Below are 21,426 nucleotides of genomic sequence, written 5' to 3'. Positions count from 1 at the left end.
AAAAAAAACAGTTCAAATAAAAACAACACCACTCCCATTTTTCTATCCACACCTTTTTTTTTTATTCCTCTTGCCTTTATGGGTTTTACCCCAACGGGACGGCTATCAGCTTCTCACCGTAGAGCACCAAGGTTGCTGTCTATGAAGAGCGGTGTTTGAGAGAAAAATCCCTTCGTTTTGTGGGATCCTCAAGCTCTTGTAATATTTATTTTGTTATTTTGGGTTTTTATTATTTGAATTTTGTTATTTTCAAGTTTTGTTTTATTTTATTGTTAGAACCAATCTATGAACAGCAAAACAGTCTACGAGAAATTCTCTACTCCCACCATCCTTTCCCAGAGCCCGTCGGCCACTTTCCTTTTGTTATTAATTTTTGTTATTTTTGGTTTTTTAGTTAATGATTGGGCCTCAATGATCTCCTCTGTTTTTTGTTGCTTGTTGGGGATCGCGGCAAGCTCCTCTGGAGACTAACCCTCTCAGGGATTCCATAGTCGAGCCCTTCGCTGGCCTTACAGGGGTGGAGGAAGGAGGCATAGGGGTTCTGGACCGCGAAGTCTGCGGTATCGCATAGTTCCGCTCCACTGCCAGAAGGAACTGGGCTAACTGTTTAGAAAAGCACAGTTTCTGGAGAGGGATATCTGTTATAGCACACTTTATTCGCAATGGGCGAAGGGCGGGGCAACTCAAGAGATGCAGAGCTGTTTCTTCGCAGTCGGTGCGTTGGCTAGTATGCGCGCGAATATGCTGATACCCGTGTTGAGACATGCGGTGTTGTGTGAGGCCTGATTTGCTCATGCATTGTCTGTTGCATGTGGGGCAAATCAGGGTCGCAAGGTCTCTTATGTTCTCGACCTTGCTTCGGGAGGATTTGGTTGCCCCTTTGGCAGGCATGCCTTCGCCATGGTGAAAATTTCTGCAGTGAATGGCGAGTGAAGGCATGTTGGCGTAGAACTTTACACACACCGCAATGAACCTTGCCGCGGTCCTCACGTTCCGGTGGCGACGAGTCTCGCTGACGTTTTTTGTTTCGGGGAAATGTTACCTTTATCGTAATCGGCAGTATCGGAGTTCCAGGTGGGCGTTTAAATTTTTTATGGCACGATAGAGCTCCCATGTTACCGAAATCCCTTAGGCAAACTTCACAGCGCAGCGATGCTGGCTGTGGGATTAACTGCGTGCCGGGTGCGTCTTCACTGGGGTCCTCAGGATGGCGTGCTCTAATGTGGGCCTTGGGGCCTGTTTTAGAGCGCGCTACCATTTCACATTTGTCACATGGAAATGCTGATCCCTCTGGTATTGGTTCATCTGCTCTTGGGCGCTTTCTTTCAGTGGGAGGGCATTCTGCGTTGTGCATGCACCTGAGGTGGCGAGTTATTCCGTTTTTCTGGGGGAAGGTTCGGTGACATAAATTGCATGCAAAGGGATGTTTTTCCTCTGCATGTGCTGATTGACGAGGTAACGTATTTACCGGAGATGTTGGTCTGGGCGGCGGTGGCTCAGGCGGTATGTCCGGCGGAGGTGGTGCATGGGGAACTTGGGTTTCCAAAGCGCATCGGCCTTCTTAAAACCATGCCTGTTAACCAGGTGAAGCGCTGCGGTGTTCCTGCATGAGTATTGTGCTCCGCACTCTGCGCATGCTGCTGGCTCGGATGATTTGCTCATGGGGTGGTGTCTCTGCGTTGCTTGCGGCTTCGGTGGGGCTGAGTCGTTTGCCTCTTGGGGGTTGCACCGTCGACAACCAGGGGGGTATGGGGTTGGATTTTTCTCAGCAACCACCCATATCGATGCGAGACTCCTTTGCGGATTCTTGCAAGTGCTGCTTCTTCTTCTCGTGTTAGTTCGGGGTTGTCTTTGGTGGGGTTCCAGGTTCCTGTAATTTGCAATCTATGAGAAGGAAGAGGCGTGTCCTCCTCTTGGGCAAAATCGCGCCGCAGGGACAAACGCCGCCCGGAGGGAAACGGAATCGCCCGGCCGAGCGCCGGGTTTCCACGGAACGGGGGCGTCCAGTTTTTCTCGCCCCAGTCCCGCCCTCAGCTTGGCTCCGGGGAAGGGCCCCAAATTTTCTTTTCCCTCGCTCGCCGCCGCCCCCTCCTCCGGGGGAGCGGGAGGGCCAGGCGCCGGCAGCCCTGGGCTTTTTTTTTCTTGTGGCGGGCCCGGGCCTCTTTCCCGGGGTTTCCCCCGGCTGCGGTTGCGGGCCGCTCGCGCCTCTTCGCGGCCGGATGTTTTGCTTTTTTTTATGTTTGGAGGGTTGCGCGGCGTCTGTTGTTCCTCGCTCCTTTGGCGCTTGGTTGTGGTCTTTTTTTTTGTATTCTTGGCGCATTTGTTTTTGTTTTGATGTTTTTTGTTATTTATTTGATTTTTTTTTGGTGTCGTTTGTGACACGCTGTTTTCGTTTTTTCTTTTAGGCCCCTCCGGGTTGTAGAATACATACATATACGTATATATATATATATATATATATTTATATATTTATATTTATATACATATAAATTGAATGCTATGGTTGATGAAAAATTCTTCTCCAGAAGGAACGCGGTTCCTTTAATTGAATTCATTCAAATGATCCTTGGTCAAAGGAGTAGAGAAGGTAAATCAAAATACCCTAGACGTCTGAATGGGCGTTTGGCGTCTAAGTCTTTACCAAAGGTGCAACGTAGTGTTAGTCCAGTGAAAGGTGAAAACACTCAAGAATGTGAACATTGTAATATTGAGCCACAACCTACAAAAGTTCTTCGGCGAAAACGACGGAGAAGTACAAGTGATGAAGTTTCTGAAACTTGTTTTGTGCGATCTCCTTTTTCTTGTGAAATACTAACCAAATCCTCTAAAGGTATGTATAGCTCAACCTATGTAGATATTGAACTTTCATCACTTGGTTTACAACGACTAACCCAGGGAGAGGTGAATTCACGTAGAAAAGGAAAATTACTTGTGGGAATTCGTTGTTGTTATCTACGATTGGGTACTTCCCTTGTAGTGAGTGGTTGTATTGTGGAAGTTAATATAACAGATTCTACTGCACAGGTTGTGCCTGACAAGGGTCTTAGCCTTGATGTGGAATGGGTCCCTTTGAACAAATTGTATCAAATACCCGAAAATATTACCGAGATCAGGAAAACAGTTTCTGAAAAGGTATTTACCATTTTGCAACGAGAATCCGAACATCCAAGATCTGAAGAAAACAAAAAAATTATCAATGTAGATGAGGAGAGAGAAAGTACAGTATCGGAAACAAAAAATGAAACTACTTCAGATGAGACACATGGTGGATTTGTTGAAGATGTTTATAATTATTAACATTGTATATCTATCACCTAAAGTAAAAATAGGCGGCTGATCCAGATAATTAAAAAAAATTGTGTATAAAGCATTTGTGACCTTTTTTTTCTTTTTTTTTCTCTATTTCTGGGTTCTGCAATCTGATTTTCTTTTTTTTTCTTTTTGATTTTTTTTTTTTTGAGGTTTTCTGGGGAGTAATGTATCCTCTTTATATATGTATATATGATAAGGAATATCGGTTAAATTTGTTTTTTTTTCTTTTATTTTCTTTGCTCTTTCATACTATTTTTTTATCTTTGGTAGGTAGCTTTAAATATTATTTGCCTTTTTTCTTTAAAAATGAAAATTACTCTTGCAGATCCGCCATATCGCTGTTTGCTATTGGAAGGGATTCATCCAATAGCAAAAGAGCTATTAGAAAAGCAGGGAATTATTGTTGAATCCTTTGAAAAAGCACTTCCTCAAAAAGAACTCTTAAATAAAATAAAAGATGTTCATTTTGTGGGTATTCGAAGCAAGACTTTCCTTACCAAAGAAATATTTGATGCAGCTCCTCAACTTCTTGCAGTTGGATGTTTTTGCATTGGAACCAATCAGGTGGATTTGGATCACGCAAATGAGCGTGGAGTTCCGGTCTTCAACTCTCCTTTTGCTAATACACGAAGTGTAGCAGAGTTGGTTATCGGAGAAATTATATGCCTTGCAAGAAGAGTTTTTCTGAGAAGTACCGAAGTTCACCAAGGTTTATGGAATAAGACAAATAAAGGTTGTTTTGAGGTTCGTGGAAAAACTGTGGGTATTATTGGTTATGGTCACATAGGATCACAAGTTGGTGTTCTCGCTGAATCTTTGGGAATGCAAGCTGTCTTTTATGATTTGGTACCTAAACTTGCATTGGGTAATGCCAAGAGAATGAATAATATTAATGATGTCCTCGCAGTCTCTGACTTTGTGACAGTTCACGTACCAGAGACAGATTCAACGAAAGGGATGTTTGGAGAAGAAGAATTTAAACGAATGAAGGAAGGATCATATTTTCTTAATTTAAGCAGAGGAACTGTTGTGGATTTAGATGCATTATCAAAGTTCCTACGTGATGGTCATCTTGCTGGTGCAGCAATTGATGTCTATCCTGATGAACCTGAAGGAGCTGGAGAAAATTTTAAAACACCTTTACAAGAAATTCCAAATGTTATTCTTACACCACATATTGGAGGATCAACTGTAGAGGCTCAAAGTGCCATCGCAACTGAAGTTGCAAATGCATTTGTGGGTTTTGTAAAATGTGGTTCTACTACAGGAGCTGTAAACTTCCCTGAGCTAACACCTCCTTTACCTACAGGAGAAACTCATCGTATTACAAACGTACATATTAATACACCTGGTGCATTAAGTCTTATCAACAAGATTGTGCTTGAGTTGAATTGTAATATTGGAATGCAATATCTTTCAACTAAAGGTCATATCGGATATCTTGTTATGGACATGGATATGCAAAAGGACGTTTCTTTGGAATTAAGGAAACGTATATCTGAATTAGAATACAGTATACGAACTCTTATTATCTTAAGAAGCAACTAAAGGTGTTGAGCTTAAAAAAAAAAAAAAAACTGCATTTGAATTTTCGAACCTCTTAATTCTTGTTTTTTTTTTGGGGGGAATTATTTCTTTTTTTTTAATCCTTTCTTTCTCTTTTTTTTTTGCTCGGGTGAGGAATGAAGTTGGCTATATTGCCTTCTTTTTTCTGTTCTTTTTTCCTTATTTATTTGTGTCCCATTTCTAGGGTGTTGAAGATATCACTTTAATTCTTTTACTCATCTCTAGTTTTTTTTTTCGTTTGGATTATTTTTTTTTTTCCCCAATCGTACATATTTATTCATGTTTATTTTATTTTCTTCTTGTTGTTATTCTGTATTGTACTTTTCCGTGTGTTTTTCTTCTTCTCCTCTTACCTAGAAAAGTGAAACGAAATTATGAGCCGTATAAAGAAACCAGTCCTTTTCACACCAGGTCCTTTAATGACTACGGATACAGTGAAAGGGGCAATGCTCACAGATTATGGAAGTCGTGATGTAAGATTTATCGAAGCCGTAAAGTCTATTAGAGAAAAAATGGTTTCTGTTGCTCAACTAGATCCCAATGAATGGACTTGTATATTGCAACAAGGGGCAGGTACTATGGCTATTGAAGCTGCCATATCAACCACTGTTCCGAAATTAAGTCCAAAATACCTTCTTCTAAACTCTGGAAAATATGCTGAAAGACAGGGTCAAATTGTTCATCGACTTGGTATCCCCATGATATCTCTTAAATCTGAAGAAGGGAAAGAAATTGATTTTCATGCATTAAAAGAACTCTTGAAATCTAATAATGATGTGACAACAGTTGGATTTGTACATCACGAGACCAGTACAGGAATGATTTATCCTGCTGAAGATATCACTAAAATTGTACGTAAATATATTCCAAATGCAATTATTATTATTGATGCTATGAGTAGCTTTGGAGCTATACCTATAAATGTTGAAAAGGCTTGTGATGTTCTTATTACTTCAGCAAATAAGTGTTTTCATGGTGTTCCTGGATTTGCAATCATACTTGCTCGAAAAAAGTTGATTGAAAGTTGTAAAGGACAATGTAGAAGTAGCACCTTGGATTTGTATGCTCAGTATTTGTCATTTAAAAAGACAGGACAATTTCCCATTACACCCCCTGTTCATACGATAATGGCTTTTTCTCAGGCCCTTACTGAATATGAGCAAGAAGGTGGTATAAAGGGGAGGAGTCAATCATATGAACTTAAATCCCGTATTGTTGTTGAAGAGGCAAAAAAGTTGGGATTTACTTTATTTCTTGATGAAAATAAACCCTCCTTTGGACATATAGTTGTTTGTCTTAATATGCCATCTGATCCAAGGTGGGATTTTAAAAAATTTTATTTATTTTTGAATCAGAGGGGATTTATTTTATATCCTGGAAAAGCTTCACATGCAGAAACATTTCGAATAGGAATTATTGGCAGTACAACATGCAGAGATATGGAAGAATTAATGAACTGTGCAAGGGAAGCACTGATGTCAATGGGAATAAAGAAACTTGGCTCAAAAAGTAATCTATAATTAGGTAAATCCTTCATATTTCTTAAATGTGTAAACATGTTGATATCCCAACGTATGTCGTTTTTTTTTTCTGGGGTCATTTCTGTTTTTGCTCTTTTTTTTTTTGAGAACATTTTCTTGCGTTTCTGATTCTTTTTTTTTTTCGTAATTTTCCACTCATTATGTGTACTGCGATCATTTGAGGGCGGGTGTGGGTTTCTCTTTGATTGATTGATTGTTTGTTTGTTTGTTTTTCTCTTACTTGGAATACAATCATAACAGGTTGTTGTTGTTGTTGTTTCCTTTGATTTGATTTTATTTTTGCTCTGTTTTCTCTTCATCTGAGTAAGATGCTTTGATTCGGTTTTCATTCTTTGTATTTATTATTGTTTTTTTATTTTTATTTTTTCCTTTGGTGGACTGACGATACACAGATGGTACATATCCCAGCATCTCGAATTGGAGCTCCTGCAGCATTTTTAACTACTGAGAATGAATGGGTGCTAGGAAAAATTACAGCATATGATGCGTGAAATGATACTTATTCCCTCTCTGCAACTTAACCAGAGTTTGTAACCGTAGATAGCTTGTCACAAAATTCTAAGAAATTATGGTTACCACAAGTTGAGGCTGTAAATGAAGATGTTGATGACCTCCTTAATCTTACAGAGCTTCATAAAGCCTCTCTACTTTTTTCTCTACAAAGACGTTATTTAAGAGATGTTGTGTATACAAAAATTGGACCTATAGTTATCGCTTTAAATCCATTTAATTATTCTATTCCATGGTATGCAGAATCAAAAATGAATGCTTACCTTGAAGAAGATAATGTTATTGAGAAAAATTTACCTCATTTATGGTCTATAGCTCATAATACCTATTGGGAGATGAAAAAGAGTGCGCAAAATCAGACAATATTAATAATTGGTGATAGTGGTGCAGGAAAAACTGAAGCAGCTAAAATTGTTCTCAAATATTTAGGTGCTTTACGTACAAGAGTTGGTGCTTTTGAGGATAAAGAAGGATTTATTCAGGTAAACAAACGTGTATTAGCAGCCTGATCAATTCTAGAAAGTTTCGGAAATGCCAAAACTGTACGAAATGATAATAGTTCTCGTTTCAGAAAATTCTCTAAAGTTCAATTTAATGCTAGTGGAATATTAGTAGGTTGTCATGTAACAAAATATTTATTATAGAAATCTAGAATAATAGTAGCTGCAACAGGGGGACATGTATATCATTCTTATTATCAACTTGCAAAAGGACCTTTAGCGAAAGAATTTTTTTAAAGAAATCCAAAGGTTTATCGTGTTTTAAATGCAGGAGGATGTATTGATGTTGATGGTATAGATGATGCAGTAGAGTATATGTCAACCAAAAGAGCTATGGATGATGTCGGTATAACAAAGTGAAGAACAACTTTCTATTTGGCAAATTGCTGCAGGAGGACTTTTCCCTCAAAATACAGATTTTGTTGAATCTGGAGAAGGTTCTGGACGTGTTGCAAAATTAGATTCTAACCTTTTACCTGTTTTGGGTCGTGTTTGTGAACTTTTGGGGAGTTAATGAAGAAGAATTTAAAAGGGAATTAATTTCTACTTCTATTGTTACTCAAAAAGAACGAACGATAAAATCTCTAAATAAGGTTAAAGCATTAGACATAAGAGACTCAGTTTGTAAGGCAATTTATAATTGGTTATTTGATTGGCTTGTATTAAAAATTAATGAAACCACTAATAGTGAGTCTATAACAAGTTATTGGATAGGTTTACTAGATATATTTGGATTAGAAAAAAAAAACAGTTTTGAGCAGTTATGTATTAACTTGACAAATGAAGTTTTACAATGTCATTACAATCAACATACTTTTGTATTAGACATGCGAGAGTGTCATAATGAAGGCATTGATGCAACAAAAGTTTCATTTGTTGATAACAAGGAATGTATTGATTTGTTAATGGGAAAAATTGGAGTTTTTACTCTTTTAGATGAAGAATGTGCAGTGAGTGGCAATGAAAAAAACTACCTGCATAAACTTATTGAAAAATTTGGACCAAATAAAGCAAAAAGGAGGTAGTGCTTATTTCTTACAAGCTAGTGGACGATCTGTAGATAATCATTTTATTATTAAACATTATGCTGCCGATGTTCAATATTGTGTTAATGGTTTTTTGGATAAAAATCGTGATACATTAAAAGATGCGATGAGAGAAATTTTTATGCGATCTAATGTGTCATTAATAACAAAAATAGTCCCACGTGAGGAAAATAAATCATCATCTAAATTTACAGTTGGAGGTCATTTTATTAAACAGTTAGTAGATTTAATGTCTGTTATTAATAATACAAATCCACATTGGATACGTTGCATAAAACCCAACGCAAATAGACAACCTCAAAATTTTTCTAATACTTTGATAATGCAACAATTACGTTCTGCTGGAGTTCTTGAAAATATAACTATACGAAAAGCTGGATATCCTATCCGTTTTATATATGATGAAATAATAAGACGATATCGTGTATTATACACTGTTAAAATGCAAGGTAAAGAAGCTTGTCATGAAATTCTTCAGAACTGTCATATTGATGGTGTACAAGCTCAACTATGAAGGAGTAAAGTTTTTATGAAACATGAAGCTTTCCTTATCCTTAATAAGGCAAGCGAAGAAGCAACTCTTAAATTTCTTTTTGTTCTTCAAAGAATTGGTCGAGGAAGTATGGCGCGTGTAGAACTTTTCAGTAGATTCCTCATGTTACATCGTCAGAGAATATTAGAAGAAAGGAGAATTCGTGAAGAAGAGATTAGGAAACAACGAGAGCATGAAAGAAAAAATGGGAAGAGCTGAAGAGGCTGAGCGTGTACGTAGGGAACTTCTTAAAGAACGACAGAGTAGAGCGGCTTTGACTATTCAAAAATTAATTCCTGGTGTTCTCTGTAGAAAAAGTTTTCTTACGATGTATCTTTCAACTCTGCGTGCAAGAGAAGAGTGTGCTCGTGATAACTATCTACAAAAATATCGCATACATGAAACAAATATAAATAGAAAAATGCGACTTCTTGAGTCTCGAATTAATGAAAAAAAGGATTTCAAGGGGCTTTAACAAGTACTACAGCTAGACGACGTGAATTGCTTAATGAAAGAAGAGAGCGTACCATGCGATTTTTAACCGAGACACGATTGCTTCAAAACTTTCCGAGAAGAAGAAATCGCGCAAGAAATGGTGAAACAAGCTAAAGAAATTGCCAAAAGAAAGCGAGACAATAAAGAAGTATGGAAGTGTAAGGTTAAGGAAGAGCAAAAACAAAAACATCACAATAATATTGAGATATTACAAGGGCATGTAGAAAAGCGCTTTTTTAATGAAATGATGACAACTAAAAGAGACCAGGATGGATATGAATAATAAATCTAGATTGAATACTATTTCTACAGTTAGAAAAAGTAACTATCATGAAGATTCTGCATTTAATAACTTTAAAAAACACTGGGAAGAAAAAGAACGATGGATGGACGAGCGAGAAGGATTAATTAGTACATTTCATGAACCTCATGCTTTACCTCTAAGAAAACAGCAACGCAGACTTGAGGAAGAGTACCGAATTCAAACGATGTCAAAGGTTTTGTGGCAGCCTGATGCTAAAATTGCAGCTCTTTCATTCAGACAAGAACGCGATCTTCACACAGATACGAAGGGTCACACATACTTGGGCTTAAAATAATATTTGTAGTAATTTGAAGTTGTTATATATATATATATATATATATATATATATATATTTGGTTCCTGAGTATTCTTTTCTTTTTTGTTTAGATTCCTTTCTCTCTTTTGCTTTACCTGTTGCTGGTAACAGGGTTTTTTTAATTGGTTTTTTATGTTTTTTTTTTTTGGTTTTCTCTCTTCAAAAGTTTTTCCATTCCTTTCTTTCTTTTTACCTTCATGACGAAAGAAATGGACAACTGCAATCCCCTCATTTCGTATATATATATATATATATATATATATTGTACGGTATATATCTATATACTTCTTTTGGTATAAATGAGAGTGAAGAGTTCACTTTACTGAATACAACTGTGATCAATGTTTTTTTTTTTATTATTCTTTCTGTAGGTCATGAGAGTTTCTTTCGTGTTATATATACACGTGTTCTTTTTTTTTCCAATTTTTTGCGTATACAGATATAAAATAAAGGGTTTATTTAATTTTGGTCCCTGGGTCTATTCTTTACTGTTATTAATTGTCGTTTTTTATCCCTCCCTAATGAATGGGATGCTGCTGTGTTGTAGCACGCCACACGGTAAGTAAGAAGAAGCGAAGAAACGTGGATAAGAATGTCCCCAATTCTGATGTCGTGGATTTAGATTTGGTGCAAGTGCATAAGAATATTGTTTGTATGGGATTTCCAGCATTAGGAATAGAGTCATTTTATCGGAATCAGTATAAGGTCGTCTTGCGCTATCTTGATTACAAATATGGCACAAGCTATATGGTTTACAATCTCTCTGCAGAGTCACAACATCGGTATGAGCTTAACTTTTTCCATGGTCGAGTTCGAAAATACTCATTTTCCGATCATTGGGCTTGTCCATTGAAAATGATACCTTCTTTTGTTGAAGATGCTTTATATTTTATTTCTCAGAATGGTTTATCAGAGGACTGTGTAGTGGTAATTCACTGTAAAGCAGGAAAGGAGAGGACTGGTTTGCTTACATGTTGTTTACTTATGGTTATTGAGCCAATGGTTGATGGTTCTGCAAAAGAAAAAAAAAGCCATTGAATACTATGGTATAAAACGAACATTGAATGGGCGTGGTTTAACAATTCCTAGTCAGATACGATATGTAGAGTACTATGAAGTATTGCTAAAAGAGTACAATGGTCAGGTTCCTTTAGATATTCCTATAATTAACATTCTCTCTTTTCAAATTCGAGGTATAGAGGCAAAGGCAACAATTACCTCATGTATATGGTATACAAGTAAGGGAAACTGTAGTCTTGATTTGACTTCATCTGAGTATGATAATGCTCACATTGAGAAATCCATAAATCATGTAACAACTGTGAATCTCACACAACATTTATTCTTCAAAGAAATTTCTGCTGATGTTCGTTTAGAATTTTTCAAAGGTGATGAAATTATTGGCACGCTAACCTTTCATACTTTATTTATTCAAAAAGAGTACGGATATACGCAATTATACCGTATTTGCAGAATGAAACTACCGGATGATTCAGCTATTTATCTTGAATTTGCATCTTCTTCATAATGAATTGAAGTTTTCTTTATGGAAAATACGGAGAACGCTCTTTCTTTCTCTGTGTGTATGTGATGTGTTGGGGTGGTGAGGTTGGGTTGGAGTGTGAAGATTTTTAATATGCTTATCACCTCTCTCTCTCTCTCTCTATATATATATATATATATATATATATATATATATATATTATCGTTGTCATGTTTGCGTTGCATTCTCCGCGTTTCTTATTATTTATTTATTTTTATTTTTTACGTGTTCCTCAGCAAACTCCAAAACAACAAAAAAAGAAAAAAAAATAACACCATAATGGCTCCCTTTTCTGTTTTTATGCTCTGAATTTTTATTCCTATTCTTTTTCTTCTCTTCTTTCCCTAGATGGCGTATTGGTGTGGATATCAACTCCTCGTGGGGCTCACGGCGGTGGGTGCCGTGGCCTCGCTGCTCTGGACCCTCCACCGGACTCGAAAGGAAAAGAGGAGGGGCGGTGGAAAAAAAGAAAGGACGAAAAAAGAGGCCAAGACCCGCGGGGGGCCGGCGGAGTCCTTCCAGCGGCTGGCGGTCGCTCGTGGGGTGGTGGGCGGCGACGAGTCGGAGATCCTCCGCCGCTTCCCCCGCCGCTTCGAACTCTTCGGCCACGTGGTGGTGGTGAAGTTGAACACCGGTGTGGCGCGGGACGACTTTGAGGCGTGCGCCCGCGTCTTTGCGGAGTCATTTGCCCCGCGTGTGATAACTGTCGTGCTGCTCGACACAGATGGCATTGGGGGAGAACTGCGACAGCCGCAGCTGCAGGTGCTTTGGAGGAGCGCTGTGGAGCACATTACAATGCCCAAGGAGTCGTTGAAATACGCACTTAGGCAGTCGTGGGATCCGGAGTGTGTCTCAGCAGAGGATGAGAAGTTATTCGAAGCGTGTACAGATTCCTTGACATTTACAACTCATGTGGAAAATGGTGTTCGATATAGTTTTGATGTTTTTAAGGTGATGTTTTGCAGTGGAAATGGGACGGAACGAATGCATTTCGCTACGATTACAGCTAGAGATGAGGTTGTAGTTGATATGTTTGCTGGTATTGGTTATTTTACGCTTCCTTTGGCATTGCATGGGTCACCTAAAGTTATACATGCATTAGAAAAGAATTCAACTAGTGTAACATTTCTTAAATACAATGCTGTTCAAAATAAAGTTAGCCATTTAATACGAACGTACTCTGGTGATAATAGGGAAGTGGGATCTGAATTATGTGGTAAGTGTGATCGTGTGCTTATGGGTTATATTCCATCATGTGAAGAGTTTTTACCACGTGCAGTTTCATTTTTGAAAGTTTCACCAAATGGGAATCCCATTGGTACTATTCATTATCATTTCTTGTCTGATAAGAAGAAGGCGGAAGATACTGTTAGGCAACATGTAGAATTATCACTTGGAGAAAGTATCGTACGTTCGGTACGTGTAGATGCTATACGTATTGTCAAGTCCTATGCACCAAAACGATTCCATTGTGTAGCAGACCTTGTTTTTTTTTTGAACCCTCTTCACAAAAAGAGCAGACATCGAATAAGTAACTAAATATTACAAATATGCATAATAGCGCATTTTTTTTTTTTTAATATCGTCATTATCGTCAAAAAAAAAAAAAGAATAAAAATAAAAGGGGAAAAAAAGAAATAAATATATAATAAATAACCTTATCATTCATTTTTTCATTTTTTCTTTTTCTTTTTAAATGTTTGCGGGTCTGTTTATCTGTACCTGCATATTTTCCCTAGTCGCAGAAGAATTCACAACTGTCAGAAAAACTAAAATAAAAGATGAAGTCATCAGAGGTACAGGAAGATTCCATACGAGCGGCGATTGTAATGGAATGTGTGAAAAATAAATCATCAGATGTTGCCTATCAAAGTTCTGTGCTGTATCAACGATTAACATCCCCAGAGACACGTAATTTGGTATATCAATGTTGTCTGGAACTCGTAGAGGATCCACAACGTCGCCGTGATATTGGGCAACTCCTTCTAAACTTTATTTCTAGTTTTCCTCCGTCACAGGCCACTCTCCAGGCTATTGCTGAGAAGTGTACACCATATGCTGCGAGTCGATCTTCGTATACAAGTATTTATCAAGAGCTTAAAACAGTTGTTGAGACATATCTTCATCATAAACCACTTGGCTACATGCTTGATCGTACACTTCCACCTGGAAAGGAAGCACTTATTTTTCGCCAAAATGAATTAAATAGTAATCCAGATTACATTCAGAAATGTCATTTACAACCACCTATAGCACAACATACTGAAAAAGGAAAACGAATAATGCCTCTTTCTAGTTGGTCTGATGAAGAATTTACAACTACTGCTAGGGAAAAAAATAAAGCACGTCGTTGTTTATGGAGTGCAAAATATCACGTTGTTGGATGCAAAGATTATGTTAATCAATTACCATTAGAATGTACAGAATTTGTTATTGATCAGCAAGTTCGTGTGTTAAACTCATTTTGGGAAAAATATACTTCAAATCCTGCAGTCCTTCGTGCAACATTTTTTCTTATTAAATTAATGTGTGACGCATATGTTTCGAAGATTCCACTTCAATCAAATTACTCATTCTTTCGGTCAGTAAGTATTTGTTATCTTCCAACATTATTTGAAATGATGGGTAGTACTTATGCTTGTGTTCGTAATCATGTGTACGATATTCTACTAACTTTGGGAATGCATTTTCAACTTGTAGACACACAAGGTATTTTTCCAGGATGCACAGAAGCACTTGAAGAAGAATTAATATGGCTTCTTTTAACTGTTTTAAGAAAACAATCTCTGCATGAAAGTAGTGATGAAATGGTGTGGACAGCCGCTGCAAAGTGTGTAGTAGCTATTGTACCTCCTAATAAACTTCACCTTATAGATGCTAAAGCACTTTATCATTTTATGACACTTCCCAGTATTATAGCATTTCATCCTCAGTTATTCACTGCCTTTGCAGAAGCATTTGCAAAAAGAGTATTAAAATGGGACCCTTCTAGTGATGAAACAGAAGCTAATATAAGTTTAGATGAAGAAGAATTTGGAAAATTGGGAAATCCACCTATAGCAAAATTGTTATATTTATATCGTCAAGCAATGACATTAAGTGCACGACAAGCATTTTTTCAAGTTATTTTTACTCATGCTGTTTCTATAGTTCCATCTCGAGTTAATTTATCAAGATTTCATCCTACAAGTTTAAAACGGTGTTATACAGAACTTATTAAAGTTGGATTTCATTGGCATCTTTATTCATTATTATTTTATCAATCACATCAGGTATTTCGAGAACTTCCAGGATACATAACATATGATATGGATGTGAAAGAAATGAGAGAGTATAAACCAGAAGCAGTTGCTATTGTACAATCTATACTTCAAACTGTTGAAGAAGATGCTCGCCTTCCAGATGTTATTATGAATGCTTTTAGAAATACTGTGGGAACACGATTAGAAGAACGAGAAGCTCTCGCTAATGTGGTGTTAGATTGTTTATCTATGATTCCAGTTATGTTAAAATCAGATACAGATGGTGTTTTATACAATATTGGATGGCGTATGGCATTTTATTGTATGCGATTAAGTCGTGAAAATTTATCATCAGATAGAAGTGCTGCTATACTTGAAAAGTTATTTACAAACTTAGTTTCTTTTACCGGCTCAAAAGATCGTTTAGAGTTGGCAAAAATCAGAGGTGTATGTCCAGATGTATTAGCTGCTTTAATGTTGCTTGGAAGAAAACATCCTAATCAAGCTGTAGAACCATTTACAACTTTAATTGAACGATTCTTACTTGATGTAGAAGTAGTAGATACTCAAAGTGTGATGCACCTTTACTATCGACTTATTGGTTCCATTACTATTCAAAATGGGCCTTTGAGAGGATCTCCCCATGCAGATATTTCACAGATGTTTTGCAGTGAACAACTTGTGACGGCCCAATCTATTGTAGATGGACTCGGCGTTCGTGTGTTGTGGGCGTTATACAGATCGTTGTGTTCCGTGCAAATGTTTTCTGTTTGTCGTGCCCGACATGTACTCGTGTCTCTCCTAGATGAGATGGATCCCGTGGGTGGGAGCAGTCAAACACACTCATGGAGAACTGTAATGGCAGATCCATACCCACCGGTGGCACTTATTGGGGCACAGAAGATACTGCAAATGTACGGGCGAACTTCATATGATCGTTTTGATGAGGCGATGAGTATGCCACAAAAGAGTGAAAAGGGAGACTCTGTATATGTTCTTGCCGTTAAGGTGGCTCATCTAATGGAATCACGAAAGGACTGATTGAGAGGCTTATTTGCAACATTGGCCGTGGGGAAAACACTATATATATATATATCTATATATATCTGGGATCCTTTTTTCTTTTATTGGTATTGTTGCATTCTTTTTTTTTTATTGACTGCATAAAAATTGTTTATTTTTCTTCTTTCACATGGAAAAGGTGTATATTGCCTTACCAATTTTCCATATCCCCATTACTGACTAGAATGAATATTTAAGATGATAGACATATATGATGTTTTTTTTTTATCGTTTTCTCATTACATTATTATTTTCTCTTTTCCCCTTGGTTTTCTCTATCTTTTTTTTTTTTCTTTCTTTGCATTTTCCCCCCTTCAACGCCGTATCGGTGTGAACTCTTTGAAGAATATATCGTTACGAAAGAGTACAATTATATATATATATATATATATATATATATATATATATATATATTGTACCTTAAAAAAGGGAGGGCAATACATAGGGAAAAATAAACGTAAAGCTTCATTGCGTTTGTACTCCCTTACACTTCAAGAGGAGAGAGAAGAAAAAATAACAGAAATAAAGGTGAGCGAATAACAAGGGGTTTAATAGTGGAACAGAATAAGAACAATAAAGGAGCGAAAACAAAGAAGCAAAAAAAAAAAAAGAAGACATAGAAAAGATGAGGGAAGAGGAAAAGAAATTAGTTTCATTATCCTCAGGAGATGTAGGTGTTACAGAAGAAGAGGGAGATCACAAACTACCGGAGTTCCGCGAAGAAAATTCATCTCCGGCAAATAAAACTGAGAAAACTACAGATGGAAACAAAGAGACAGAGGGTGAATTAATGTCTTCTACTACCACTGAAAAGGGAAGAAACGGCATGAGTGAAAAAACAGCTATGAGTGTAACATCATCCCAGAAGAAAAATGTTTTAAGAGATCGAATTGAGGTTCCAAAACGTCCCAAGTTTGTAAAGTGCGACGGATGTGGAAAAGAAATTCCTATTAATGAATGGCCTGATCACCGTGATCGTATTCATCCTGTGGAATTTGTAGCAACACGTATGAGTAGTTTTCAAAGATTTTTGATTAGATTATTTATTGATTTTTTTATGTGGCTTCTTATGAACGTTTACTTTCGTGAGGTAACCGTTGTCAATAAGGAAAATATCCCCAAAACAGGAGCTGTTATATTTTACGGAAATCATCAAAATCAATTTATTGATGCCATGATGATTCGTGCGAATTGTGGTCGACCGGTGCGTTTTGTAATGGCGGAGAAGTCTTTTCATCGCCCTGTTATTGGGCACTTTGGGCGGATGATGGATGCGGTGCCGGTGATTCGACCGCAGGATGTGCCCCTCACGCCTGGCGAGGGAATGTTGGCGCGAATGGACGGGGATGTGCTTTACGGGGAAAACACAAAGTTTCAAACATGCCTTGAGGCTGGAGATGTGATTATTTGGACAAAGGGAAGTGTAAAGTGTTCGGCACAGGTGCATCGTATTCGCTCCGATACAGAGGTTCAACTCACAATGCCAGTATTACCAGCTAATATTGTTTCACAACCGGTACCATTTAAAATATCACGTCGTATTGATCATTCCACCATGTACGCTAGTGTATATCAGACATTGCAGAATAATCAATGTATTGGTATATTCCCCGAAGGTGGATCGCATGATCGTACATCCCTCCTTCCACTTAAGGCAGGAGTGGCGTTATTTAGCCTTGGTGCGGCGGAACGTGGAATAAGTGTAAAAGTAGTACCATGTGGTTTAACATACTTTTACGGACATAAATTCCGTAGTCGTGCTCATGTGGAGTTTGGTGAACCCATAACACCATCAGAGGAACTTGTGGCACTATTTAGTACAAATAAACGTGAGGCAACAGGTATTTTTTTGGAACAATTAAATGCGGAACTACGTAGTTTTACCATTAATGTTCCGAATTGGAGCGCTTTAAATTTTTTACACGGATTTCGTCAATTATATCAGCCACAAAACTGTATTCTTGCTACCCAGGATTATCTTCGCCTTACACGACGATTAAGTACGATAATGGAAGAACAAAAAGATAATCCCGAATTTATTGATTTTAGAAATAAAGTTGAAAACTACCAGGATTATTGTAATGCCTTACTTGTTCGTGATAGTCAAGCCGCAACTCTTGAAAAATTAGGATCTAATGAGGCACCACAACTACAATTACTATTTCGTCGTTCGTTTACACTTTTCTTGATGGGAGTTATTCTTGTACCATTTTTTGTAGTGGGTTTACCGATTGGATTGTTGGCAAGCTTTTTATCTGAACGCCATAGACGGAAAGCCCTTTCTGAAAGTAGTGTTAAAGTTGTAGGAGCTGATGTAAAGGGATCATATAAGCTACTTGTTGGTTTCTTTACTGTTCCTATCGTTTTCTCGCTTATATCACTTATTACGTATTTTTGTACAGATCTTCGTACGGCGTTAACGGTCTCTTTTAGCCTTCCCATGGCAATGTATGTCTCTCTTCTTATTCTACAAGAGGCTGTAATGGAATTACGTGCGGCATTACCGCTATTTATGTCAGTTATATCAAAACATAAACAATTCAGAAAATTGTATGAACGTCGTCAAGCACTAGTAGAACTAACAAAGGAACTGGTCTCAAAGTGGGATCCTGAACTGCAGCAGGAAGTACAAAATTACGTTAAAGAATCCAAGGATGATATGAAGCGACGTGAACCTTCATTGTTTTCTCTGCGTCATAGTGGTTTAAGACGTCTAGCAGACAAGACGCGGTGATAATTAGATACGTTTTATTGTTATAGGGGTTATGATTTTGTGTGTTACGATTGTAACTTTTCTGTTTTTGGTCGGTAGGGGATTGACTTTTTTTTTACTTGATTTTCTTTTTTTTTTTTGCCGTCTTGCGTCAGGAAAGAAAAATACAGCTGCTGATACAACCGCATATATATATATATATATATATATATATGTTCTTCTTCTTCTTACCGGTGTCATACGTCTACATGAAGATGAAACCCAAAATAAGAATAAGAACAAATAATTATGTTTTTCACTTCTTGTGTTATAATATCCTTCTATCGTGGGCAAAAAAAAAAAGGATTATGTCGCGAGAACACAAAATGCAAATGGTTGTTTTTTTTTTGTACGTTATACTGTTTGAATAGGTACTTGTTTTTCTTTCGTTATTTTTTTTTTTTTATGTGCTCATTTCTAGTGGTTGCTTCAAATATTAAATAGCCCTCTGTATTTTGATCCAGATTGAAGCCATTTAACTTCAAGCCATACGAAAACATGATTTATTTATTTGTTCTGTTTTTTCTTTTTATTATCTTTTCTCGTTTTCACCCTTCTTCCTTTTTTATTTTTGGTTATTCCTTCTCTATCTTCTCATTTTTACTTTAGTGTATATATATATATATATATAGGTATATATACACATATATATTGTTTGTGTGTGTGTGTGTGTGTTTGTGTCTGAGTTCCTCCCACGATAGCGTTAAGGCCCCATGCAGGCGATTATCACCTCTGCGGGTTCTTTCTCTGCTAATAATGAGAAGGAGCAACAAAGTCTGAAGTCTGCGGCAGCTACAGTACTGGATTGGTCCACAATGTACACACGTAAACCAGCAGGCAATCGTACATTATTTGAGTTAGAGGCAATGGTGGCAAAACGCATGGAGTTACTGGCGTGGATTGATCAGCTGCAGAACTCGCCTAATGGAAAGGGATTTAATGCCCTATTGGATGAGATTGGAGCACGATTACCACAAGAACGTCGTAAATTAAATTCACATCAAGCAGCAGGACATGTTTTACTTGGAAGTGATGATAATCCAACGTCGGCAGCAGATGATAATATACACGCACGTACACCACGACGATCTGTTTCACGTAATGGAAGTTCTTCTGGAAATGCATTTATTTTTGAAGTAGACGAAGATCTCCTTTCACATCTTCTTGCTCGTTATGCCTGCTGTATGAGTGAAAAATGGCGTAAGTGGTTTGTAAGAACTGAGGAGACACTTCTTCGTGCACGTTTAAAATTACAATTGGCGAAGTGTGAGTCTGAATTTCTTCCCACGCTTATGAAAGAAAATGGTCTTCCCTGTGATCCACTCTCAGAGGAGCAGCGGCAGGATGCGCGATTGCAGGAATATGTGCAGTATGATGCCTCTTTACAAGGGAAAAATCATGTGAGAAGTATAGATGAGTACTTATCAGTTCCATTAACTTTAGCTACACGTCTTATAAAAACTCGTAGTGTTCTTTGTCTAAAGGGGCAAGTAATTCTACATCGTGATCAGGCACAAGAAGTATTTTTGACAGTATTTCGTTCTAAATTAAACAAGGGATTACATGAGGCATATCTTGCACGAATGAAAATCACTTCCCATGAGGATAGGGATGGTAATAATGATGAAGAAGAACGAGAAACTGTGATGCGAATGGTAGATGCATTTTTGGATCTTTTTGTTTTATCACCTGAAGATGCTATGCAAGAAGCGACATCTGGTGCAATTGGTGTGGGTGATGTTCGTCGTCTTGCCCAAACTCACTTTCCATTATGTATGCGTCAGATTGATGAACATTTACGTCGTGAGGGACATTTAAAACATCATGGACGCTTTACATATGGATTATTTTTAAAAGCTATTGGTCTTTCATTAGAAGATTCCATGATTCTCTTTTCTTCGTTAATGACTCAAAAGGGTGGGGGAAACACGGAAGCTTTTGCAAAAACGGCGTATGGATATAATATTCGCCACAATTACGGTATGGAGGGTAAAAAGGCAAATTACAGTTCCGCCTCCTGTGCGACTCTTATGGCTCTTCCGCCTGTAGTAGACAGATTTGACTGTCATGGTTGTCCATTTCGGTTTAAGGATGAAGTGGGCTTTAGATCGATACTGCAAAAGGAACAGTTTAATCCATTAGGGAAGGATTACCCCGCCGTTCGACCAACAGCAAGTGATATAGAGGATATTATTCAGGACTGCAAAGGACAACATTACACACGTGCCTGTTATAAATATTTCATGTCTACTCATCCTGGAGCCAAACGTGATACATTATTTAGATCACCATATGAGTACTACATCGTAAGTCATGAGTTCGGTGATAAAGGAGAAGAAGCCGCAGCCGCCATGAATGGTAATAGTAATAGTGTCGGTGGACAGATAACACCCATGCGACGTACAACGGGTGGGGATAACTTTAAACGATCTATGTTTACACCAACACTGCGAGAGGATGTTATTCGGCAGCGAACATCACCATAGAAAAACATGTCTTAATAGGAGAGTGAAAGAAAGAAAGAAAGTGAGGAAAGGAATTTAAAAGGAAAAGAAAAGCAACAAAGAAAAGAAAAAGAGTGGGGGAAAAGAAAAAAAAAACATCCACAAGTAAGAGAGAGACATATATGTGTGTATATTCCTCTGGATGCAATAAATAACGAAGAAAAAAAAGAGAGGAGGGGTGAAAAGGGAAACGAAGGCAAG

At 37.6% G+C, this 21,426-nt stretch overlaps 13 protein-coding genes across 13 annotated transcripts; all 13 read left to right on the top strand.

Annotated features, from left to right (window-relative positions):
- Positions 1-2,499: 2,499 nt before the first annotated feature.
- LSM04_004568 (uncharacterized protein) lies at positions 2,500-3,297 on the top strand (the record flags this gene model as incomplete). The annotated part of the gene is made up of 1 exon (XM_067336483.1): positions 2,500-3,297. The coding sequence occupies one exon, from the start codon at positions 2,500-2,502 to the stop codon at positions 3,295-3,297; it is 798 nt and encodes a 265-aa protein (XP_067192540.1).
- Positions 3,298-3,618: 321 nt separating this feature from the next.
- LSM04_000916 (D-isomer specific 2-hydroxyacid dehydrogenase) lies at positions 3,619-4,860 on the top strand (the record flags this gene model as incomplete). The annotated part of the gene is made up of 1 exon (XM_067336482.1): positions 3,619-4,860. The coding sequence occupies one exon, from the start codon at positions 3,619-3,621 to the stop codon at positions 4,858-4,860; it is 1,242 nt and encodes a 413-aa protein (XP_067192335.1).
- Positions 4,861-5,252: 392 nt separating this feature from the next.
- Positions 5,253-6,398, top strand: LSM04_001068 (Aminotransferase class V domain; the record flags this gene model as incomplete). Its single annotated transcript, XM_067336481.1, has 1 exon — positions 5,253-6,398. The coding sequence occupies one exon, from the start codon at positions 5,253-5,255 to the stop codon at positions 6,396-6,398; it is 1,146 nt and encodes a 381-aa protein (XP_067192340.1).
- Positions 6,399-6,811: 413 nt separating this feature from the next.
- Positions 6,812-7,438, top strand: LSM04_004201 (Myosin head; the record flags this gene model as incomplete). The annotated part of the gene is made up of 2 exons (XM_067336480.1): positions 6,812-6,906; positions 6,964-7,438. The coding sequence occupies 2 exons, from the start codon at positions 6,812-6,814 to the stop codon at positions 7,436-7,438; spliced, it is 570 nt and encodes a 189-aa protein (XP_067192516.1).
- A 22-nt stretch (positions 7,439-7,460) lies between these two features.
- On the top strand, positions 7,461-7,943 carry LSM04_004028 (uncharacterized protein; the record flags this gene model as incomplete). Its single annotated transcript, XM_067336478.1, has 2 exons — positions 7,461-7,540; positions 7,787-7,943. 2 exons carry the CDS (start codon positions 7,461-7,463, stop codon positions 7,941-7,943), a joined length of 237 nt encoding a protein of 78 aa, XP_067192507.1.
- A 446-nt stretch (positions 7,944-8,389) lies between these two features.
- LSM04_003620 (Myosin head) lies at positions 8,390-8,989 on the top strand (the record flags this gene model as incomplete). Its single annotated transcript, XM_067336477.1, has 1 exon — positions 8,390-8,989. The coding sequence occupies one exon, from the start codon at positions 8,390-8,392 to the stop codon at positions 8,987-8,989; it is 600 nt and encodes a 199-aa protein (XP_067192488.1).
- A 223-nt stretch (positions 8,990-9,212) lies between these two features.
- On the top strand, positions 9,213-9,482 carry LSM04_003016 (uncharacterized protein; the record flags this gene model as incomplete). The annotated part of the gene is made up of 1 exon (XM_067336476.1): positions 9,213-9,482. One exon carries the CDS (start codon positions 9,213-9,215, stop codon positions 9,480-9,482), a length of 270 nt encoding a protein of 89 aa, XP_067192446.1.
- Positions 9,483-9,771: 289 nt separating this feature from the next.
- LSM04_008405 (uncharacterized protein) lies at positions 9,772-10,101 on the top strand (the record flags this gene model as incomplete). The annotated part of the gene is made up of 1 exon (XM_067336475.1): positions 9,772-10,101. One exon carries the CDS (start codon positions 9,772-9,774, stop codon positions 10,099-10,101), a length of 330 nt encoding a protein of 109 aa, XP_067192745.1.
- A 546-nt stretch (positions 10,102-10,647) lies between these two features.
- On the top strand, positions 10,648-11,650 carry LSM04_006290 (uncharacterized protein; the record flags this gene model as incomplete). The annotated part of the gene is made up of 2 exons (XM_067336474.1): positions 10,648-11,043; positions 11,144-11,650. 2 exons carry the CDS (start codon positions 10,648-10,650, stop codon positions 11,648-11,650), a joined length of 903 nt encoding a protein of 300 aa, XP_067192622.1.
- A 363-nt stretch (positions 11,651-12,013) lies between these two features.
- On the top strand, positions 12,014-13,204 carry LSM04_000738 (SAM-dependent methyltransferase TRM5/TYW2-type; the record flags this gene model as incomplete). The annotated part of the gene is made up of 1 exon (XM_067336473.1): positions 12,014-13,204. One exon carries the CDS (start codon positions 12,014-12,016, stop codon positions 13,202-13,204), a length of 1,191 nt encoding a protein of 396 aa, XP_067192322.1.
- Positions 13,205-13,446: 242 nt separating this feature from the next.
- Positions 13,447-15,948, top strand: LSM04_001212 (uncharacterized protein; the record flags this gene model as incomplete). The annotated part of the gene is made up of 1 exon (XM_067336472.1): positions 13,447-15,948. The coding sequence occupies one exon, from the start codon at positions 13,447-13,449 to the stop codon at positions 15,946-15,948; it is 2,502 nt and encodes an 833-aa protein (XP_067192347.1).
- Positions 15,949-16,594: 646 nt separating this feature from the next.
- On the top strand, positions 16,595-18,703 carry LSM04_000013 (Phospholipid/glycerol acyltransferase; the record flags this gene model as incomplete). The annotated part of the gene is made up of 1 exon (XM_067336471.1): positions 16,595-18,703. One exon carries the CDS (start codon positions 16,595-16,597, stop codon positions 18,701-18,703), a length of 2,109 nt encoding a protein of 702 aa, XP_067192269.1.
- A 731-nt stretch (positions 18,704-19,434) lies between these two features.
- LSM04_009503 (DNA primase large subunit) lies at positions 19,435-21,207 on the top strand (the record flags this gene model as incomplete). The annotated part of the gene is made up of 1 exon (XM_067336470.1): positions 19,435-21,207. One exon carries the CDS (start codon positions 19,435-19,437, stop codon positions 21,205-21,207), a length of 1,773 nt encoding a protein of 590 aa, XP_067192796.1.
- Between the last annotated feature and the right edge of the window lie 219 nt (positions 21,208-21,426).

Source organism: Trypanosoma melophagium (genome assembly GCF_022059095.1).
Source record: "Trypanosoma melophagium isolate St. Kilda chromosome Unknown ctg2segment0, whole genome shotgun sequence".
Taxonomy (NCBI): Eukaryota; Euglenozoa; class Kinetoplastea; order Trypanosomatida; family Trypanosomatidae; genus Trypanosoma; species Trypanosoma melophagium.
Note: the sequence above shows the minus strand (reverse complement) of the source record. Positions and strands in the feature narration are given on the sequence as shown.